Source organism: Neopelma chrysocephalum, unplaced genomic scaffold (assembly GCF_003984885.1).
Source record: "Neopelma chrysocephalum unplaced genomic scaffold, ASM398488v2 Primary Assembly neopelma1_128, whole genome shotgun sequence".
Classification (NCBI taxonomy): Eukaryota; Metazoa; Chordata; class Aves; order Passeriformes; family Pipridae; genus Neopelma; species Neopelma chrysocephalum.
Window position 1 is genome coordinate 763,222 of NW_020897790.1, and position 17,479 is coordinate 780,700.

General features: G+C 51.0%; 2 protein-coding genes across 5 annotated transcripts in view; both read right to left on the reverse strand.

Moving 5' to 3' along the window:
* Positions 1-241, reverse strand: part of AREG (amphiregulin) — a 7,552-nt gene extending 7,311 nt beyond the window's left edge. Inside the window, exon 1 of the mRNA XM_027698523.1 lies at positions 130-241. Coding sequence (XP_027554324.1) covers positions 130-172 — 43 coding nt within the window. The 5' untranslated portion in view covers positions 173-241. The remainder of the gene's footprint in view (positions 1-129) is intronic.
* Positions 242-13,466: 13,225 nt separating this feature from the next.
* EREG (epiregulin) overlaps positions 13,467-17,479 on the reverse strand; it is a 7,607-nt gene continuing 3,594 nt past the window's right edge. For 2 of the 4 annotated variants that reach the window (XM_027698536.1, XM_027698537.1), the window contains 4 exons: positions 15,776-15,859; positions 15,506-15,629; positions 14,783-14,929; positions 13,467-13,869 (listed from right to left, as the gene is read on the reverse strand). In XM_027698536.1, coding sequence (XP_027554337.1) covers positions 13,809-13,869; positions 14,783-14,929; positions 15,506-15,629; positions 15,776-15,859 — 416 coding nt within the window. In that variant the 3' untranslated portion in view covers positions 13,467-13,808. Of the gene's footprint in view, positions 13,870-13,968; positions 14,135-14,782; positions 14,930-15,505; positions 15,630-15,775; positions 15,860-17,479 lie in introns of all 4 variants that reach the window. The other 2 variants (XR_003536712.1, XR_003536713.1) reach the window with 2 other exon arrangements.

A 17,479-nucleotide genomic window follows, 5' to 3' on the forward strand; every position in this document is an offset into this window, starting at 1 on the left:
GCGAGACCCCAACGGCCGTGCCGCGAGACCCCAACGGCCGTGCCGCGCGCAGGCTCCTCTCCGGCGCGAGCCCCCCTCAGGTGCGATATCCCCCCATCCCGCCCCGTCCCGTGCTGGCCCCGCACGCACCTGCCAGCACGGCCAGCGCGGCGATCAGCGCCACAGCGCGCATCGTCGGTCCCGTGAAGGGCGGCGACGGAGGTAGAGAGGGAAGGGGAAGCAATATCGGGACAGCTGTCGGCGGCGCGCAGCGCTCCATGAAAAGCCGCCCGCCGCCGCCGCCCGCTTTATGGGCGGCCGGCGCTGGGGGCGTGGACGTGGAGTGACGTCAGAGGGGCGGGGCGAGAGGGGCGGGGCGGGAACGTGGAATCACAGAATCCCGGGATTACAGAATCAAAGATTCCCAGAATAGTTTGGGGTGGGAGAGACCTAGATGACCATCTCACGCCATGGGCAGGGACACCTTCCACTAGACCAGGCTGCTCCAAGCCCCGTCCAGCCTGGCCTTGGACACTTTCAGGGATGGGGCAGCCACAGGTTCGCTGCGTAATCTGGATCCACCGCGGGTCACAGCGCCGGGGACGCGCCGGGTTATTGCGGGCACACCTGTCTGTCTGCTGGCTCCCGTGCTCCTTGTTCTCCCCGCCTGTGTCCCGGAGAAACGTTTTCCAGCAATAAACCCATCGATCACCCACCCCTTGCCGAGATGCCTGTGTGTGCCTGCTCGAGCAGCGCATGAGTAACAGCTGAGTAAGTGGTGGCACCCACCCGGGCAGGGACAAATGCGCTCCATGGGGGCACTCTGGCTCACAACTGCCCTTCCCGGAGTGCACCTCACAACGGACATCTCTCTGAGATGTTGTTTGGGGAAGCAGGAAGCAGACCCACTTTAGAATCACAGAATCATCAAGGTTGGAAGAGACCCTTAAGATCACCAAGTCCAACCATCACTGCCACTGTAACCCCTAAACCACTAAACCACATCACCTAGCTCCAGAACCAGATGCCTCTTGAACACCTTCAGGGGTGGTGACTCTGCCACCTCCCCAAGCAACCTATTCCAATGCCTGACCCCCTAACACTGAAACCATTCTTTTCTAATACGTAATCGGAATCTCCCTTGCCTCAGTTTAAGGCCATTTCCTCTAGTCCTCTCACTGCAGGCACTGCAGAAGAGACGAGCCCCCACCTTTCAGGAAGTTGTAGAGAGAACTACTGCTTTGAGGGGAAAAAAGCTGGGATAGCAGGTGGGCTGGGCTAGGGTGGGAACCCAGAGAAGCTCAGGGGGACATGGATGAAGGGATTAGTGCCTCTCTGCTCCTGTCCCGCAGCACAGAGAGGCGGGAGGACAGTGGGTGGCAAAGCTGCCAAGCATTGGGAACGGAGGACCTGGACCTTCTAACTGAGAGGGGCTGGAACGCTACTTACAGCTCAGGAAGCTGACAGAGCCTTTGCTCAAGGTGGCAGGGATCCAGGTTGCTCAGTCACTGAACCTTCTCCCTTCTTCCACACACACACACACACAGATGCTCCCAGTGTCTTTGCCAGGTCACGCCAATCCCAAGAAGTGATGCCCACGAGGTCTGGAAAAGAAGACGCTGAATCAGTCACTCGGATGTTAACCTGGGACACGCAGCCCCGGCAAACCTCCGGCAGTCCCTTTGTGCACCGTGCAATTAAAACTGACTGGCAATATCCAACAGCTTTACTGGTGGGAGTTTTGTCGCGTTTCCCCTCATTTCCTGTGCCTTTCCTCACATTGGCTGCAGCAGCACAAAGACAAATCCAGCTTGGCTGCCGCAGCCCCAGGACAGAGCACTGGCAGGCAGTCACCAAGCAGCTTCTGGGCTACAGCTCTATGTGGGGGCAGCCAGGGGACCCATGGGACCCTTCCTTTCCCCCTTGGATTGGAGTTCCCTTCCCACAAGTCCCCCGTAAGTCCCAAGGCCTGGCATTTGCAGAAATCATCTGCATGTGAGTGGAGTTTCTCCAAAGGCAGAAACATTGGGATTTAGGGTCTCTTCTGCCGAACCGTGGGGTTGGTGGTGTGAGAATGGCCAAAGGGAGGTTTGGCAGCCAGGAATTTTCCTCCTTCCTGTCTGCCATGCTCAAGGCTGGCACCTCAGCCTGGCACTGCAGCTTGCCTCATGAATTTCCTCTTTTGCAGGTGTTAAAACAAAATATTTCTCCCAGCTTTTTTATCAGAGATTCACTGGAAACATTTCCAATTAATTTTTTAAAATTCAGTCTGAGGAATATACTGAGCACTGAACATTCCAGTCCTGTGTGCTGCACTTGGCAAACTGCTGAGCAGCTGGAAGGAGAAGCTTAGCAGAGGAAAGGTTGAATGCCCCGAGTGCAATTGCCCGTGTTACCTGCGCTGTTTAGAGACCAAACACGGCATATCCAGCATCTGACTCACCGTGTTCCCTCTCTCCTCCAGTCTCCAGGTGATGGCTCCATCTCACTGGCTGCCAGTATTGAGGAATTTGGCTTGGCATGCTTTGAATTTGTCATTTTACCAACTTCCTCCTGCTGCTCCTGTGTCCTTCAAGAAGAAGGGGCAGCCCGGCATCAACCAGCACAACTCTCTGGGATCCAGAAAATGCAGCAAGGTGGTCATGGGCACCGGTTGTACATGGAGAGGTTCATGGAGACTCTTCCCAAATAGCAGTGTCCTGGCCAAGTCCCGCTTGGCTGCTTTTGGGACAAAACACCCTCCATAGGCCACGTGTTTCAGGGCATTCCAGGTGGAATTCCATAGGCCTCACTGCAGTGGGGCCGGCTGGGCAGGCTCCCCTTTGGGAAGGTGCTGGTTCCCCGTGGATGCAGAGTGCCACCTACTGAGCCACCACTCCCAGTAGCACCGGGGGTTTCCTGGCAGGACATCCAGGCTGGGGCTGCTGCTCGGAGAGTGCCCTTGCTCTCGCTATTCCATCAGGACCGTCCCAGGGGCCAGAACACAGCCATCTCATCCCCAACCATGCCACGGTGACCCAGGGTGTAGGCAGGGATTTGTGGAGGCCAAGTGACATCGATGCTGACAGCTGCTGGGCCTTGGTGGAATGCACTTGGACATCGTGTCTTCCAGGAGAGTCTGAGTGCCAACTGGGATCTTATTATTCACTCTCTTTACTTTTGATAAAACCCCTGAGAAATGCACGAAGGGAAAGGAAGTATCTTAAATACCATCCCATTAATTTTCTTAACTGACATCAAATGTTTATTTTGCCAGGGCGGGCACAGCTGACCTGGTGTTTGAACATGAGTTATCCTTTCTCATCCATCCAGCTGAGAACAGGTGGAAAAGGGTAATGACTCAAACCAGAGTGGTGTCTGTCTGGGCAGCTCACCAGACTTTCACTTTACTTGTGAGCTGCAGACACCACTATCTTCTGCTATCAGCAGCTCCCTCACGGGCAGCGAGGGAGCTTTGAAGTGAGGCATGTGTGACTCTGGTTCCTGCTGATGTAAATCAAGATTGCTGTAATAGAGAGGATGTAAGTGTGTAGCCGAAGTGTTGGGGAGGAAGGGAGGGAAAGGCCTGGATATTGCTTTTCTGGAAATCATTAGAGTTTGTCAGTCTCTCAGACATGCAGGTGTCCAGGTGGCTGTGCCTCCTTGCCGAGAAAGCCCTCAGCAAATAATTATTTTTTAGGATGGTGACATTCTCCCTGTGCTCCATTCCTTCCCCAGAGACTTAAGCTGAAGCAGGAATTGCATGAGCAATCCCAGAAAGGGAATAATCTGCTCACTCTTCCCCCTGGGGAAGCCTGGCTGGTACCACGTGTTTACAGTCTCTCTGCGTCTGACTGTAAAATCTTCTGGACCGTGTCTAAGGAGAAAAAACAAAAGGAACAGAATCTGCTGATCCCATGGTGCCAAGATCTGGAATTTTCTCTCATTTACATCAACACAAATGAAAAAACAGTCCCTCATGAAAAACTAAGGGGTATCTTCTCAGCCAGCATCAACTCCAGTGGCCACCAGCATCCCTGCCTAATCTAATGACACACACCACAGTGCCAAGGAGTGTGATTGATGCTACTGAATCACAGCAGTGGGATTTACACTCGCTGTCCACAGGCCTTCCTGGGTGGCAGGCAGTGGGGAGCACGGCCCCATCATTTGCAGAGTACCCCGGGCCGTGTCGTGGCTCCTGTCGCTGCCTCTCACTGGCACTAGGCACAGCTCTGCAGGACATGCCAGGCTCAGCTTTGCTTCAGGGGTGTGGAACGTGCTGCAAGCCTGCCCGGGACAGCAGTCCTGCCACGTGCTAGGAGGATTTTTGGGAAGTTGTCTGCTGTTAGCACAGTGCCCTGGGCTTCTACTGCTCCATTCTTCACACAGCACTAAGCAGGTCTCGTTTGACCAAGCACATCCTCCACAGCTCACCCACTCGTTTTTGTGCAACAGCTCAATCTGCAAATGCTTGGGGCAGATCCTGACCCCAGCAGTAATTTTAAGGGCCTGAAGCCAGGAGCTGGGTGAAGCAATACTGGATTTACACTAGAATAGGGAGCTGTCCCTCAGCTAATGATCTCCTTCTCTAAATACCACATTCTGCCATGCTGCAGAGCACTGAAAATCGCTGCCCTTTCTTCTGCTTCCTCAGGCGATTCACAGGAACTTCCCCCAGGACTCTCTGGCGAGGATGGGCTCGTGGCTCTCCCCACGTGCACCCCAAGGTAGGCTCCCCACAGTACCCCAGTGCAAATCCACCCTCCTGACCCCACTGGGCAGAAAGGGGAAGGTGCTTTAGACAGGAATCCCTAAGGAAACCAAGGCCAGAGCTCAGCTGCTGTAGTCAGTGCCTTTACACCACTTTACCAGGCAACATTACTGTGGCCCTTACCTCCAACACAATAGTGTTTCACCTGCACGGCACATTATTTGATATATTCAGCTTACCACATCATTGTTGGATGGGCAAAATCATCAGATCATCACTCTTCTGGGTAACATTTCCAGGATTGCAGCCCAGCATGGTCTCTAGCAGAGGAGAGCACCCAGCTCATCACATCCCAAAGGTGTATGGAGCCACTGTATCATTATGCAAGTGCTTCAAAAGTCCTCATTCTAAACAGGGGAGAAAAAAATGTTTAAATGTGGAGCTGTGCTTGAGATAGCAAAAGCTGCTGTTCATTGAGTTTGGAGATCTCCCAGCTCAATCCCAGAATGCACTGACTTTGAGAGCATGTGTAGTTATTTGGGTACTGTGGCTGCTGGAAAAATGATGCCCACAGTTGGGAAAACAGGGTTTTTTTTCCTCTAGTGTCTTACAGATCCAGCTAAAAAAGAGCCAGAGCAGAAATCTTAAAATTAAAAAAAACCTCCCCAAACCAAAATGCCACTGCAGGGGGGTATAGATGGAGTGGCAACAATCTGGGGGGTACCTTTAAGGGTCTTGACCGTGAAAAGTCTGGTGGACCTCAAGCGCGTTGGTGTCGCTGGAAGTTGCAGCCAGTCGTCTGGCTGAGTTTGTCTCACACCCCCTTCCTCACCTTGGGGGCTGGGGAATGAAGTCACCTCGGAGATGTCTGTCATAGCCCATTTGACAACACAGAGCATGTGAGCAAATGATACAGCACTGCCTGTTCTGAGGGAGTGCGGCCTCACAGGAGGCCTGGGAGCACGTGACAGAGTCAGCATGATGTTTTCCTTCTGTGTTGCATGTGATTTCCAAAGTGTCCAGAGTAGCAGAGAAATAAAGGACATGTGAGGAATGTTTGGGAATCTTCTCCTGGAAATGCAGCTTAAGTCTTACCTCTCTGCTTTAAAATCTTCCTAGCGCCTTCCCATGGGTGCATCAGGTGGTGAATTTTCTTTACCTATTTGAAGTCATTTGGTATGTGAAGAAAGAATGAATCACAGGAGAAGCCTACAGCAATTAGCAATTCCTTTCCTCTCACCTTTGCCAGAGCCAGGTTTTTTCCCTAGAACAAAGCCCAGGCAAGGCTTCCTACGCACAACAGTGATTACGTAGATCACTCCGGATTTTGTTTTTTTCACAGGCCATGAGCAAGCAAAGAAGCTCAGGAGAACACTCCATTTCACAGGCATGTTTGTTATGCTTCCTTGGATATCCCATTGTTTGTTGGTGGTGCCTGCTTTTGGCTACCAAGAGCTGTGTCCTCGTGACATCTGGCTGCCTTGAACTGCACCAGGGTGCCAGTGAAGAGGCAGGAAATTTGGGAAACCAGAAAGGCGCTGCTGGAATCAGTCAGCTGAAGAAGGATCAGTGTGCTGAAGCAGTGAGGGCTTTGTGAGCTGCTTCCATCCCTCAGTGGAACCTGTGTCCCCTGTTCCCTCCGTGTCACACGTGTCCCCGCGGGGCTGCAGCGCGGGGCCAGCGCGTTCCCAGGACAGGACTGCTGAGACACACCGTGTGAGTAAGGGCTCGTTTGCATAAAGATTGCACACTCATGCTGAGAAGGAGGCTCCCTGGGCACAGCCTCATTTCCTCCTGTAGGTAAGTCTGCCTTCATGTAGGGAAAACCCTATTCTTGAAGTCCTTGGGCAGGACCCAGTTTACAGCGGCACGCCGCGATGCCGCCCCGGCAGGTTTGGGTTCAGGCAAGCCTTACAGCACACTCTGCCCCTCTGGAGCAAACCCGGTCTCTGCTTTGAGGTGGACTCAGGTATCCTACTCCCAGAGCTGTGCTCTGCTGACAAGAGGTGTCATCCCCTCCTAAAACGTTTCGCAGCATCCCTGATGCATCAGAGTTTGCACAGATCTGCTCCTTGTGGGTTCCACCCAGGAGGTTTCAGCAGGAGCACAGGTCTGCTTCCAAGAGGGAGAGGAACCTGGAGGTATGAAGCGCAGGGCTGAGAGCTCAAGCTGCCTGGAACTGATGTGTTTTTGTGTAAAAGAAAAAAAAAAAGCCATAGTGTTTGACTACAGTTAAATTATTTTAGGATTTAAAGACATATTGTCTAAACACGCATGATGTAGGCCACTAAGCATTGCAGCCAGAGCCATTTTTCCCTCCCATTAGCAGAGAGGTGGCAAATAAAATGAAAAGCACTTAAAAGAAAGAGCTGAGCTGAAACAAAAAGCACAAGACTGTGTACAAAAATTCAGAAATGGCCATACAGTGACGATTCAGGAGTCTCATTTCAAGTATCCTGACCCCTGTGAATGCCAAATTCTTCATTACACGGGTGCTATGTGCTACACATGAAGCCATAGGGTAAGTAAACACATTAAATGTTTAGGAAGAAACTGAAGGGAGGAGAGCTGAGGCTGCTCGGGGCCCTCCTGACCTACAATAACAACCAGCCTCACACTCAACTTTAAAATGCCTCTGCAAAAGCAGTTCCTCCATGGGCTCTACCCCAGCCCCGCTGCCAGAGGCAGGGGAGTCCAACAGGTAAAGCATCAGTTCAGAAGCAAATACAGGGGAGGCCAAGGCACAGCGTTCTCTGACACGGGCTCGCACCAGAAGAGCCACAGACTGCATTTCCTTGCCACCCACGAGTGCCAAATCACTGCCAGGGCAGTTAGAGATCTTCCCATGCCCGGTGTCCGTCGGTGGGCTCAGTGCGTCAGGGCTGAGGTCATTGCCAAAACCCTGGGAGGGCACGGTGACTCTTGCATTCTCAGACCGTGAGCCTGAGCAGCTCGTTTAGAAGTTGATGAATTTGCAGGAAGGGCGGCTGTAGGGTGAATAAAATCTGTGACAGAGCCTGGCAGGGCTTCCAGCCTCCGCCGACGGCAGGTCGAGCTCAGGGTACCCGTGGCGGTGAGAGATGGGGCTGACAAAAGGCTCTTGGTGGCTGCACAGCTCTGACAGCTGCTGATCACCTTTGGTTTGCAAAGAAAGCAAACCATTGCCATACAGATCAGGAAACTGAGCCATGCAGTAGTGATTAATCACTCCAAGGGCAGGTGAGAACCTTCCAGAGGAGCTGTGCATTTCAGATCAGTACTGACCAAAGCCATGTGTCTGCCCCCCTGGGAAGTCTGGCTTTCCAGCTCCCATTTCTAATCCAAAACAGGGCATTATGCCAAAAACATGATTATTTTATTCATGTTGGGGTTGGCAGTGCTCCAAATTTTGCATTAAGAAAATGCTGAAAGACTTAATTTCCACTTTTTTGGATGCATACAAAAAAATCTCAGTATTCCTAAACTCAGAAATGTTCTCTGCCATTCTCAGGATGAGAACAAAGCGCTGCTTTACCGCAGGTAATTTCCAAGCTAACTCCTCATGGCATGGCATGGACATGGCAGGGAGGCTGTGCCCCCCCCCTCCCCTATCCCGACGCCCAAGTCTCACGCATGCCACTGTGGGATGTCACTCTGGACGTCTCACGCCAAGACCCGGGGATCTGGGAGTGGAGGTGTAATCTTCCAGGCGGCCGCTAGATGGGAACGAAACCAGCGCTAGGAATGTCACGGGGCGCCAAACGGATCAGGGACACCAGCTGAAGGACAGACTTTCCCCCCCTCCCCGCCCCGCTTGATATGAATTCATTGGAATAAAACAACTTGGATGAGTTGGAAAAAAAAACCCAAACAACAAGTTTTGACCAGTGGTGAATCAATAGAAATGAAATATCCCAGTTCAGCTATCACAGCAGAAAGGAGAACTTAATAAATAGGTGACTATGTTGGGAGAAGAAATGACCCAAGTCAGATTCCTAGTCTGATTTCTGATATTTGTCTTTCCTCCTTTAATGCCCCTGTCTCCTGCTAAGCTTTCCACCGGGGCTGGGTGGACTGACCCCAAATGAGCTCCAGATTTTTGGGAGGCTGCAGGTGCACTGATTTTGTGAGGTACTGGGTTCTGTTTCCTCCTGACTTCACTACTGTGTCCTTTTTACAGTCAAAAGTCTCTCACCATCTCTTCTTTCCCTCGTCTAAACCCTATTCTTCCCTGATTTTCCATTTCCTTATTAGAACTCCTCAGCCTGGTTTCCACTGTCCCCCTTTCAGCAGTGACCTGCAGGCTTATTCCCCGTTGTTGTTGCTGCGTGTATCCAGATGGACATCCACTTCCACCAGCCAGTCTTCTCTCCTGAAGTTAACCCCTATTTCCCTGCCTGTACCACACAAATGACAGCTGCTCTGGGAGAGGCAGCTGAACTGGCTCCTCTTCCTCATCCATGTGGCTTCTCCAACTTCCTCGGCTTCCCGTTATAATGAAGGGCATTGACAACCAGCCTGACAAACCAGAATGGAAAAAGCCACTGTCACAGGGCCATTGGGGACCGCTGACAACTGTCCATGGACAAACGGGGCTTCCCAGCTGGGGCTGGTGCCTGTTCACTCTTGCATCTCATCTCCTAGATCCCAACTGGCTTTTCCTATCAGGAGGCTGATGCCCTCTGGGGACTAGCTCAGAAGGATCAGTCTGGCACCCATCAGGGTAAGGCACAGAGATTTCTTGATATTTTTTTGATCAGTTGTCTTAATCTCCAACTTTGCTGGGAAATCTTTTAATCATATAGGATGGAATTATATAATGGGAGTGCTGGAGCAATTTAAAACAATGATGACTATTTGTGCAAGACCAAACTTCTACATTTACTGATGAAACACCTTCCATCTGTCCTTCCTTACATCTGTCCTCTCTTCCCTCCTTTCTGTCCATTAGTCCACCCATCCATCCACCCTTTCTTCAGCACAGACACAAAGGGTGACTACTACTGACCCAGGTCAGATATGCAATGAGTACATGATTTGTAAGTCTTTCCAGCCCACTTAAGCTCCTCTCTCTCCTCCCTGAGCTCCATTCTTGCCCTTGGCGGAGGCAGCCCCAGGACGAGGTGCCAGATGCGCTGTGCAATCCCAGGCTTGCCTCGGCAGGGACAAGGACCAGTTGTCCAAACGCCCTCCACCTCTGTGATGTAAGCCAGGACTGTCACCAAGGCTTCCTGCAGCTCCCGGCACACTTGTGACAGGACCGGCTGACGCAGCCCGAGGAAACCCGCTGAGGGGGACACATGACTCACAAAGGGCTGGGGTTGCCCAACACAATGAGGCACACAAAGACAGCAGGGCCTCTGGAGAGAGGAAGGTCAACTCCTGAGCTAACTGCACTGCTGTGGGCATCTGTTCCCTGGGCTACAGCTGCACAGTCCTGCTGCAGGGGTGTTGCTTTTAACCCCTGTGGCAGCCACAGAAAGGGCTCTGGAAAGGGCAGTTTCAGGTTTGGTAACTGGGCGCATCGCTGACGCTGAAAAAGCTTTTCCCTCAATAAATGATGAGGTGAGGGATGGCTTGAGTTGCTGGGACTACTCACTCTCTGCAGTTCTGTGGCTGGCAGCTGCTTTTGGAAAGGTTTTTCTTCTAATGCCCTCCTAAAACTAGTCAGCCATGTAGTGACCTGGGGAAACATCGACTCCAGCGATGTCTGCACAAAAGCAGAAGAGCATTTCAGAGGGTTTACAGCAAGCCTTATTTCAGACCCTTCCACAGAGCACCAGGGAGGAGTTGTTGCTGCTGCTTTCTAGGTCAGATAGCCCCAGGCCTGAAAACAAGCATCAGATGGCCTTTGCCTGAATCCCAGAAGGCTGGAACAGGTTTTAGATAAAATATATAGAGTTGTGGGCAAGAACCCCAGGGTGGGGTTACCCAGAGGGCAAGTCGGGGATGGGCTAGGTTTGGAAAGGATAGGGAGACGTCCAATGGAGCATTGCTGCAGCTATGGGAGCTGTGGCTGCTCAGTCCTCCAGAGAGCTGCCAGCACAAGTGTCTGAGGGAGAAACCCTGCACAGTGACACACTGGTGGCCCTGAGGACAGGTAGATGGTCACCTGTCATCCACCAGTACGATGACAGGATCATCAGGTGGGCCTCTCCACACCATATCTACTGCCAATCCCTGTCCCCCCACGCCCACTCCACCGTGAAGCAGTTTGTCCCAGGCAGGGGAGAACTGCCCTGACAGGAGCCTGTAACACTCGTGCAGGAAGTGAAGCCGTGGGGGAAGGAAGGCTCAGGCAGGGCCACCTGGGAGGCACAGCACAGGTGCTCTCACCGTGGGGAAGAGGCGGCCCAAGGTGAGTCTGGCAGTGGGTGGTGCAGGAGAGGAAGAGCTGCACCAGAGGGACGGAGGTGGTGCCAGCAGAAACCATGGAAAGAATGAGGGAGGTTCACTCTCAGAGACAAATTATGTGGGGTGTGTCAGCAGGACCCGGCTGTGTGGCTGCTGGACTGGGAACCTCCGTCCAGCCGGCACAAGCTATTGAGGTGGCAGGCTGGTATGTGGCCCCAAGCTCTGCAGTTTCTCAATCATGTGCACGAGAGAGAAAAACACAGGTTCTGGAAGGGCTGTTATGGGCTGGGAGTCAAGATGAGCAACAGGATAGGTGGAGAAAGCCCAAGCCAAACCAAAACAGTCAGCTAAATGTTAAGACAGATAGAAAAAATAAACAAATCCTGCACAGACCTGAAAGTGGACTATTCCTCTTAAATGTGCCTGAGTCAAAGTTAAAGGCATGATAAGCACCAGACTGCTGGTACTGCAACTGAAACCTTCTGCAAGAGCAGCAAGGGGCACGGGGACCCGAGTGCTGCAGCAGAAAGGTGCATCTTCAGATCCGCTCCCCTTTTGGGATGCTCCTGCCAAGGGGAGAAGCAGATAGGGCAGCACGTGGGGACCGGACCTCTGGGCTGAGTCTCTCTGGGAGTCCAGGAAAAGTTTCTGAAGGATGAACAGGGACCAGCCAGAGCAGTTCACAGACTGGCAGGGAAGCCTGAGGGGGAAGCAGAGATGTGTCATCACAAATCCTAACTGGGTCATAGCAAGAATGGAAGGAGGCTCCAAGAATCGATTTTTGGCCCATCTTCCCACTGGGAAAGGCTGCACTAACAATGAGGCTGTGGCTGAGGTTGCCATTAGCCGTCACCAGTAACCCAGCAGAACAGGTTCCTGTGTCCCAACTGGATTACAGGAGAAGGAGAGAGGAAGTGAAAAGCTGAAGAGCAGCTAGGAAGGGCCCTGTGACACAGAGTTAATCCAGTTAACTGGGAATGACCAATGATCCCCTTCTAACTCAATGCTGAAGGGAGACACGAAGGTCCAGGCAGACCAGGGAAAAATTTGTACCAACCAAACCCATCTTAACCATTGACTGATCTGCACTGAGGGCTGGGCAAGGACTGGTCTGTGGCACTGCCAGTGCAGAGAGTTTGAGTTATCTCAGAAGGTGGCAGAAGGTAGCCACAGGCTACCTGCACAGACCCAGCATGGTGAGTGTAATCCCTACAGGATAACCCACTGTTGCACAAGTCAAGAGATCATAGCTCTCACACCCACAAACTCCCAACAATGCAGGCCAACCGGGAATGACGTAAAGGTTGGGCTTTTTCTCACATCTTCTGAAAGTGTGAGAAGTGATGGGATTAGCAAGGATGATTCAGGTGGTACAGGAATCCTTCCTGTTCACTGGGAGCCACACATGGGGTGTAGCTGAACCCAGCAGGTTATTCTATCAATATTTTAGGCCAACAAGATATCTGCATTATGCCCAAACTCAAAACCTTTCCTTGCCCTCCTCCCACCTGTAGGAGGGACAGTGTGGCAGAAACAGTGTGGGGAGGACTTGTGTCCTGGTTCTGAGGCAGATTTCCTCACACCCTGAGCAGCCACAGGTCAGTGTGTTCAGCTGCAGAGATCCACTTGTGCTGCTGTGCCCCTGCTGCAATCCAACACATAACAAGCACAACCTTCCTGAGGGTATGGCCTGGCATCTGTGTTGCTGTCATGTACCTGTTGGATAGGCTACACTAGGAGCTGTGTTTTAAGACTTCCTACAATTATGCCAGATAAAAGCTGTTCATTGGAACTAAGGTGCATTGATATATATTATTAACAATACTGTGGTTTCTCTCTCCAAAAATAACTGCTGGGGTTTCAAAGATCCTGCTCAGTCAAGCCATGTCCAGTTTTGCTCTAAGATTATTGAGTGATCATTAATCCAGCACAGCCAAGCCCACCACTAAGCCATGTCCCCAGGTGCCACATCTACATGTTTGTTAAATCCCCCCAGGGATGGTGACTCCACCACCGCCCTGGGCAGCTGTGCCAGCCCTTTCTGGAAGAAGTTTTCCCAGTGTCCAACCTGAACCTCACCTCGTGCAACTTGAGGCCTTTTCCTCTTGTCTGGTCCCTTGTTCCCTGGGAGCAGAGCCTGACTCCCCTCTGGCTCCATCCTCCTGTCAGGGAGTTAGAGAGAGCCAGAAGGTCCCCCCTGAGCCTCCTTTTCTCCAGGCTGAGCCTCCCCAGCTCCCTCAGCTGCTCCTGGTGCTCCAGCTACTTCCTCAGCTCTGTTCCCATCTCTGGACATGCTCCAGACCCTGAATGTCTTTCTTGTTGTAAAGGGCCCAAAACTGAACACAGGATGCAGCGACAAAGACATGAAATAGGACTGGCCTCAGTACTGAGCCCTGGGGAACCAGTTTCCACCAGCTGGAGGTGACTCCACCGACCCATCATCCTTTCAATGCAGCAGATATTTTGACTTTGTCTAAACTTTTATTTCAAGGAATACAATTGCTTTGAGTATATTCACAAGAATAAATATAAAATTCTTCTCTCCAGAGCAAGAAGATGAGTTTTTATAAAAATATATCTCTATCCCACAGAACCACTTAGGTGGGGTTCCCTTTAGGAAATATTATTTAATAAAAAAATAAAACACTGCAAATAAAATGCTTGACCTATACAGATTGAATCACCGAACAGTTGAAAGGTTATAAATATAGTAAATATTATTAATAAAAATAATATTTAAATAGATGGGAAGCCACTGAGTCCATCCAGATGAACGGAACACTGCAGGAAATCACCGTTTCTCCTATAGGGCACCGACTTCCTTGTATTCACTGGCGTTTGTTTGTCTCCTCTTGTTTCGGTACCTGGAGTAGAGGAGAGAAATGTGAGTTCTGGAAAGATGGTTGTTCCAAATGGCTTTTTGGGGAGTGAAGGGAAGGAAGGAAAAAAAAAAGCTGTATGACCTTCTAAAGTTTGTTTTAAATCTCTCCTCCTTTAAATCTCTAGCTCCTGGGCTCTGTCTGCGCTCATTTCCAGGTCTGAGATCACTCATGTGCAGTCTCCTTTCTCAGCTCTTCACTGAAAATTCCACATCTGCCTTAAAGTCTTCCTGTGGGTTAGTAGGTCTGTCTTTGAGAAATCCTGCTGGTTACCATCTAGCTATCAGATCTGGGAGGCTGAGCTCTCCCTCTGGAGTTGTTCCACCTCCTCAGCTCTCTGGCAGCTGCTTACTGTTAATTTTTAGCCTGGAGAATGATTCCTGCTGCTTGTGGGTCTGTTCATGGAGAAGACTACTGTCCCCCATGGTAAAGCTGATAAGGCAATGCTCATGATATCACAGGCACCACAATAACATGGCAGATAACGAATTAGCAAGCAGTAATACAGTTGTTCTCCATTTCCTGCTGACTGGGGAAATGGCACTACCAATAAAAGAACCAGAACTTTCCTATTCCCTCTCTGCTCACTCCTTGACCTCAACACACCCTCTAAGCCAGACATGCTTACATAGTCCTTAGATAAGCTACATAGTCCTGTGCCGGGGTGAAAAGGCACCTGAGAGTGCTGCAGCCTGGCCTGCAGTTTGGGTTATGCCACGCTGTCAGCACACTGCCTTTCCTGAGCACTTCTGCTGCGGGCCAGCAGGTCTGTACATCAAACCGAACCCATGCACTTGAGGCAGTGCGGTGTCCCAGGCTATCCACAGGTACTCCGAGGGTGCCTGGCAACACCTGCAGCCAGTTCACCTTCCTGAGCCACCCAGGACACCTGTCTTACCTCCTGTAGATGTAGTAGCTTGCAAGGGAGATGGCGGCGACGAAGAGCAGAACCACGATAACCGTCAGTGCCACGTACTCCTTGCTGAGGGGCTGCCGGACCAGCTCCGAGTGCACACACCGCACTCCAGAGAACCCCACGTCACACCTGGGAATGAGAGACACGGAACTAGAGACACACCCGAGGGGCTCCACTGCAGCATGGACTATGTGCTGAAATGCTGGCCTGCTGTTTCCTCAGGAATAAGCCATTTGAACTGATGTAACTCAAGCCCATGTGGTCCTAGAAATGGTTGCAAATTCTTCAGGTAAACAAGGGGTACCCTTAAAAATGCCTTTAGGCATAAAAAGGTCTTTATTTTGTAGGGTGAATCAAAGGGGAGACCCTTGGTGCTGTGCCTGAGATCTGGATCTCACACTACTGTAAATACAGATGGACAGGGAAGCACATCAGAATAAATGTCCCGAGTTGGGTTGGTGATTAATTTCTAGTGTCTGAGACTCTCACGCACTGAGATTTCACCGGAGGCAGCACATGTGCTTAACACTTGCCTAAATGCAGCTGAGGTGCAGTATAGACGTACTGCTTCTCTTCAAGTTCTTGTGAGCCTTTAATACTTGGCTGGCTGAGTATTCCAGCCAAGTGCCAGCAGCAGTGAGATCCAAGTTCACCTCCAAGCCCACCCCAGGGATACGTGCAGGACGCACAGAGCCCCGTCCACACCTGCAGTAGTGCTCATCCAAGTCCACGATGTACACGCACTGCCCATGGAAGCAGTAGTCCTTCATTTCAGGCTTGCATCTCGTTATCCCCACTTGGGCCACACGTGGGCTGTTCTCTGTCTGGACTGCAAGGAGATTTCATTAGCACCTCAGGAGGTGGGCGATGTTGCTTAGCAGAAAGGTGATTTCCAAGGGCACCTCAGTGAGGCTGCCAGCCCAGGGAAATTGGGAAGCAAAGATCTGCTGTTACAAAGAGCTGTGCAGTACTTACTGAGCGCTGTGGTGCAGTTCTCCATTTCACCAGGCCCACATAACGGGATCACTGTTGTCCCCAGGGCTGCCTGCAATAGGTAACCTGTGAGAGAATAAAAACAATAGTCAAAACTAGATGCATTTCGAGGTATTTAAGCTGCTGCACTCATTGATACAAGAAGGACAGAAACTTTTTATCCTAGTAGGAAAAACCCAGTGTTGTAAGCTGAAAAAATACAGGTCTGAGTGAGCTGCTGCCTATGTCATATAAGGCAGCCCAAAGACACATCTCTGAAATAAAAACTTTTGATGCAGAACAGAGATCAGACAGAAACCTGGTGTCTGTGACCACCTCTCACCCACACGGTGAGTGAACCTGGGGAGGAACAGGCTTGGAGAGATTACGCAGGAGGGCAGGAATTGGGCCATTTGATGATTATGTTAGCTTTCTGACTGGCCTGGCATGGCACCTGTGCAAGGGACACAGCCAGAGTTCCACAATTAGGCATGACAATCCAGCATTCATCACAGCAGTTCTTTCGCTGATAAAAATCAAGATATCCTTGAGTCACAACAGTCCACAGGAAGAGAATTTCTGAGGAGTCTGCAAGTCAGTGCAGCTGGTGACTCAGCACACCCCACCACTGGCTTCAGAGATCACAAGCTGCTTGAAGCAGTCTTAACTCAAAATCTGCTCTTTCCCATGAAAGAGCTCCCTCAGCCCTGTCCTTGCTGTAGGCAGCTGAAGGGCTGGACAGTTCCCACACTAAGACCCACCCTTTTTGGGCCCTGGGCCACTGTTACTTATCTCAGCAGAACCCCAGAAGAAACAGGCACAGCTTTCAGGAATTCCATTAGTTAAATGGACATTTCCAAACAGGATTTGAAGGCCAGCACAAGTATTCACAAGCATCGTGGCCTGCCCATGAGGAACAGTGAATGTCTGCCCCAGCTGGCCATGAAATCCACTTGGTTAACATTCCTGCTGTGGTCACAAATTAACCTGCTCATGAACTGCTTAGTCATCAGCCCCATTCCACGGAAGTCTGTAATTTGTGTCTTTGGGCTGTTTGCCTCTATTAACTTGTCAGGTCATGCATGTCTAATGGAGGGAGTGTGCCTCCATAATTTCTTGATCACTCTAATTCAACTCCAGTTATTAGAAAGTTTCATTACATCTCAGGGTTAAATCTAGTAGTGGTGATTTATGGATTTCCGGCAGCTCATCTATTTCTGGGTGATTAGTAGGCTTCCTTTATCCTTTATTCCAGCTACAAAGGAGGATAGCAGGAATATCTAAGAGGGACAGGGGTTTTTCCTGTGTTTCAGTTTTTAAAACCACCATTCCTTGCAAAGCTAAGAAGCCAGATTTCCATCAAGTTTTAGATGGGGCTCTCCCCCCTCCAGGGCCATAGCCATGGTATCAGATCCATGATGCTGGCACCTGCACAAGCTGGAGGTTCCTGCGCCTGCCGGCGTGACTCAGCAGGACCTGCCTTTCACTCCAATAGGGCAGGACATGCAAGTTTACTTTCAGGGTGGGATTTTCTTTTAAAGCAGCGCTGTGCCCAGTGCAGATTTCCTCAGAGGCAGCTGTTTAATGTTTCTGTAAGGCCAGTTTGAGTTGCCACGACAGAAAGTTCAAGTGTTCGAAAGAAGAGGCCATCGGCTGACAGATGCTGGCAGCTCAGTTACTGCCAGAATGGCAGACTGAGCTCCAGCA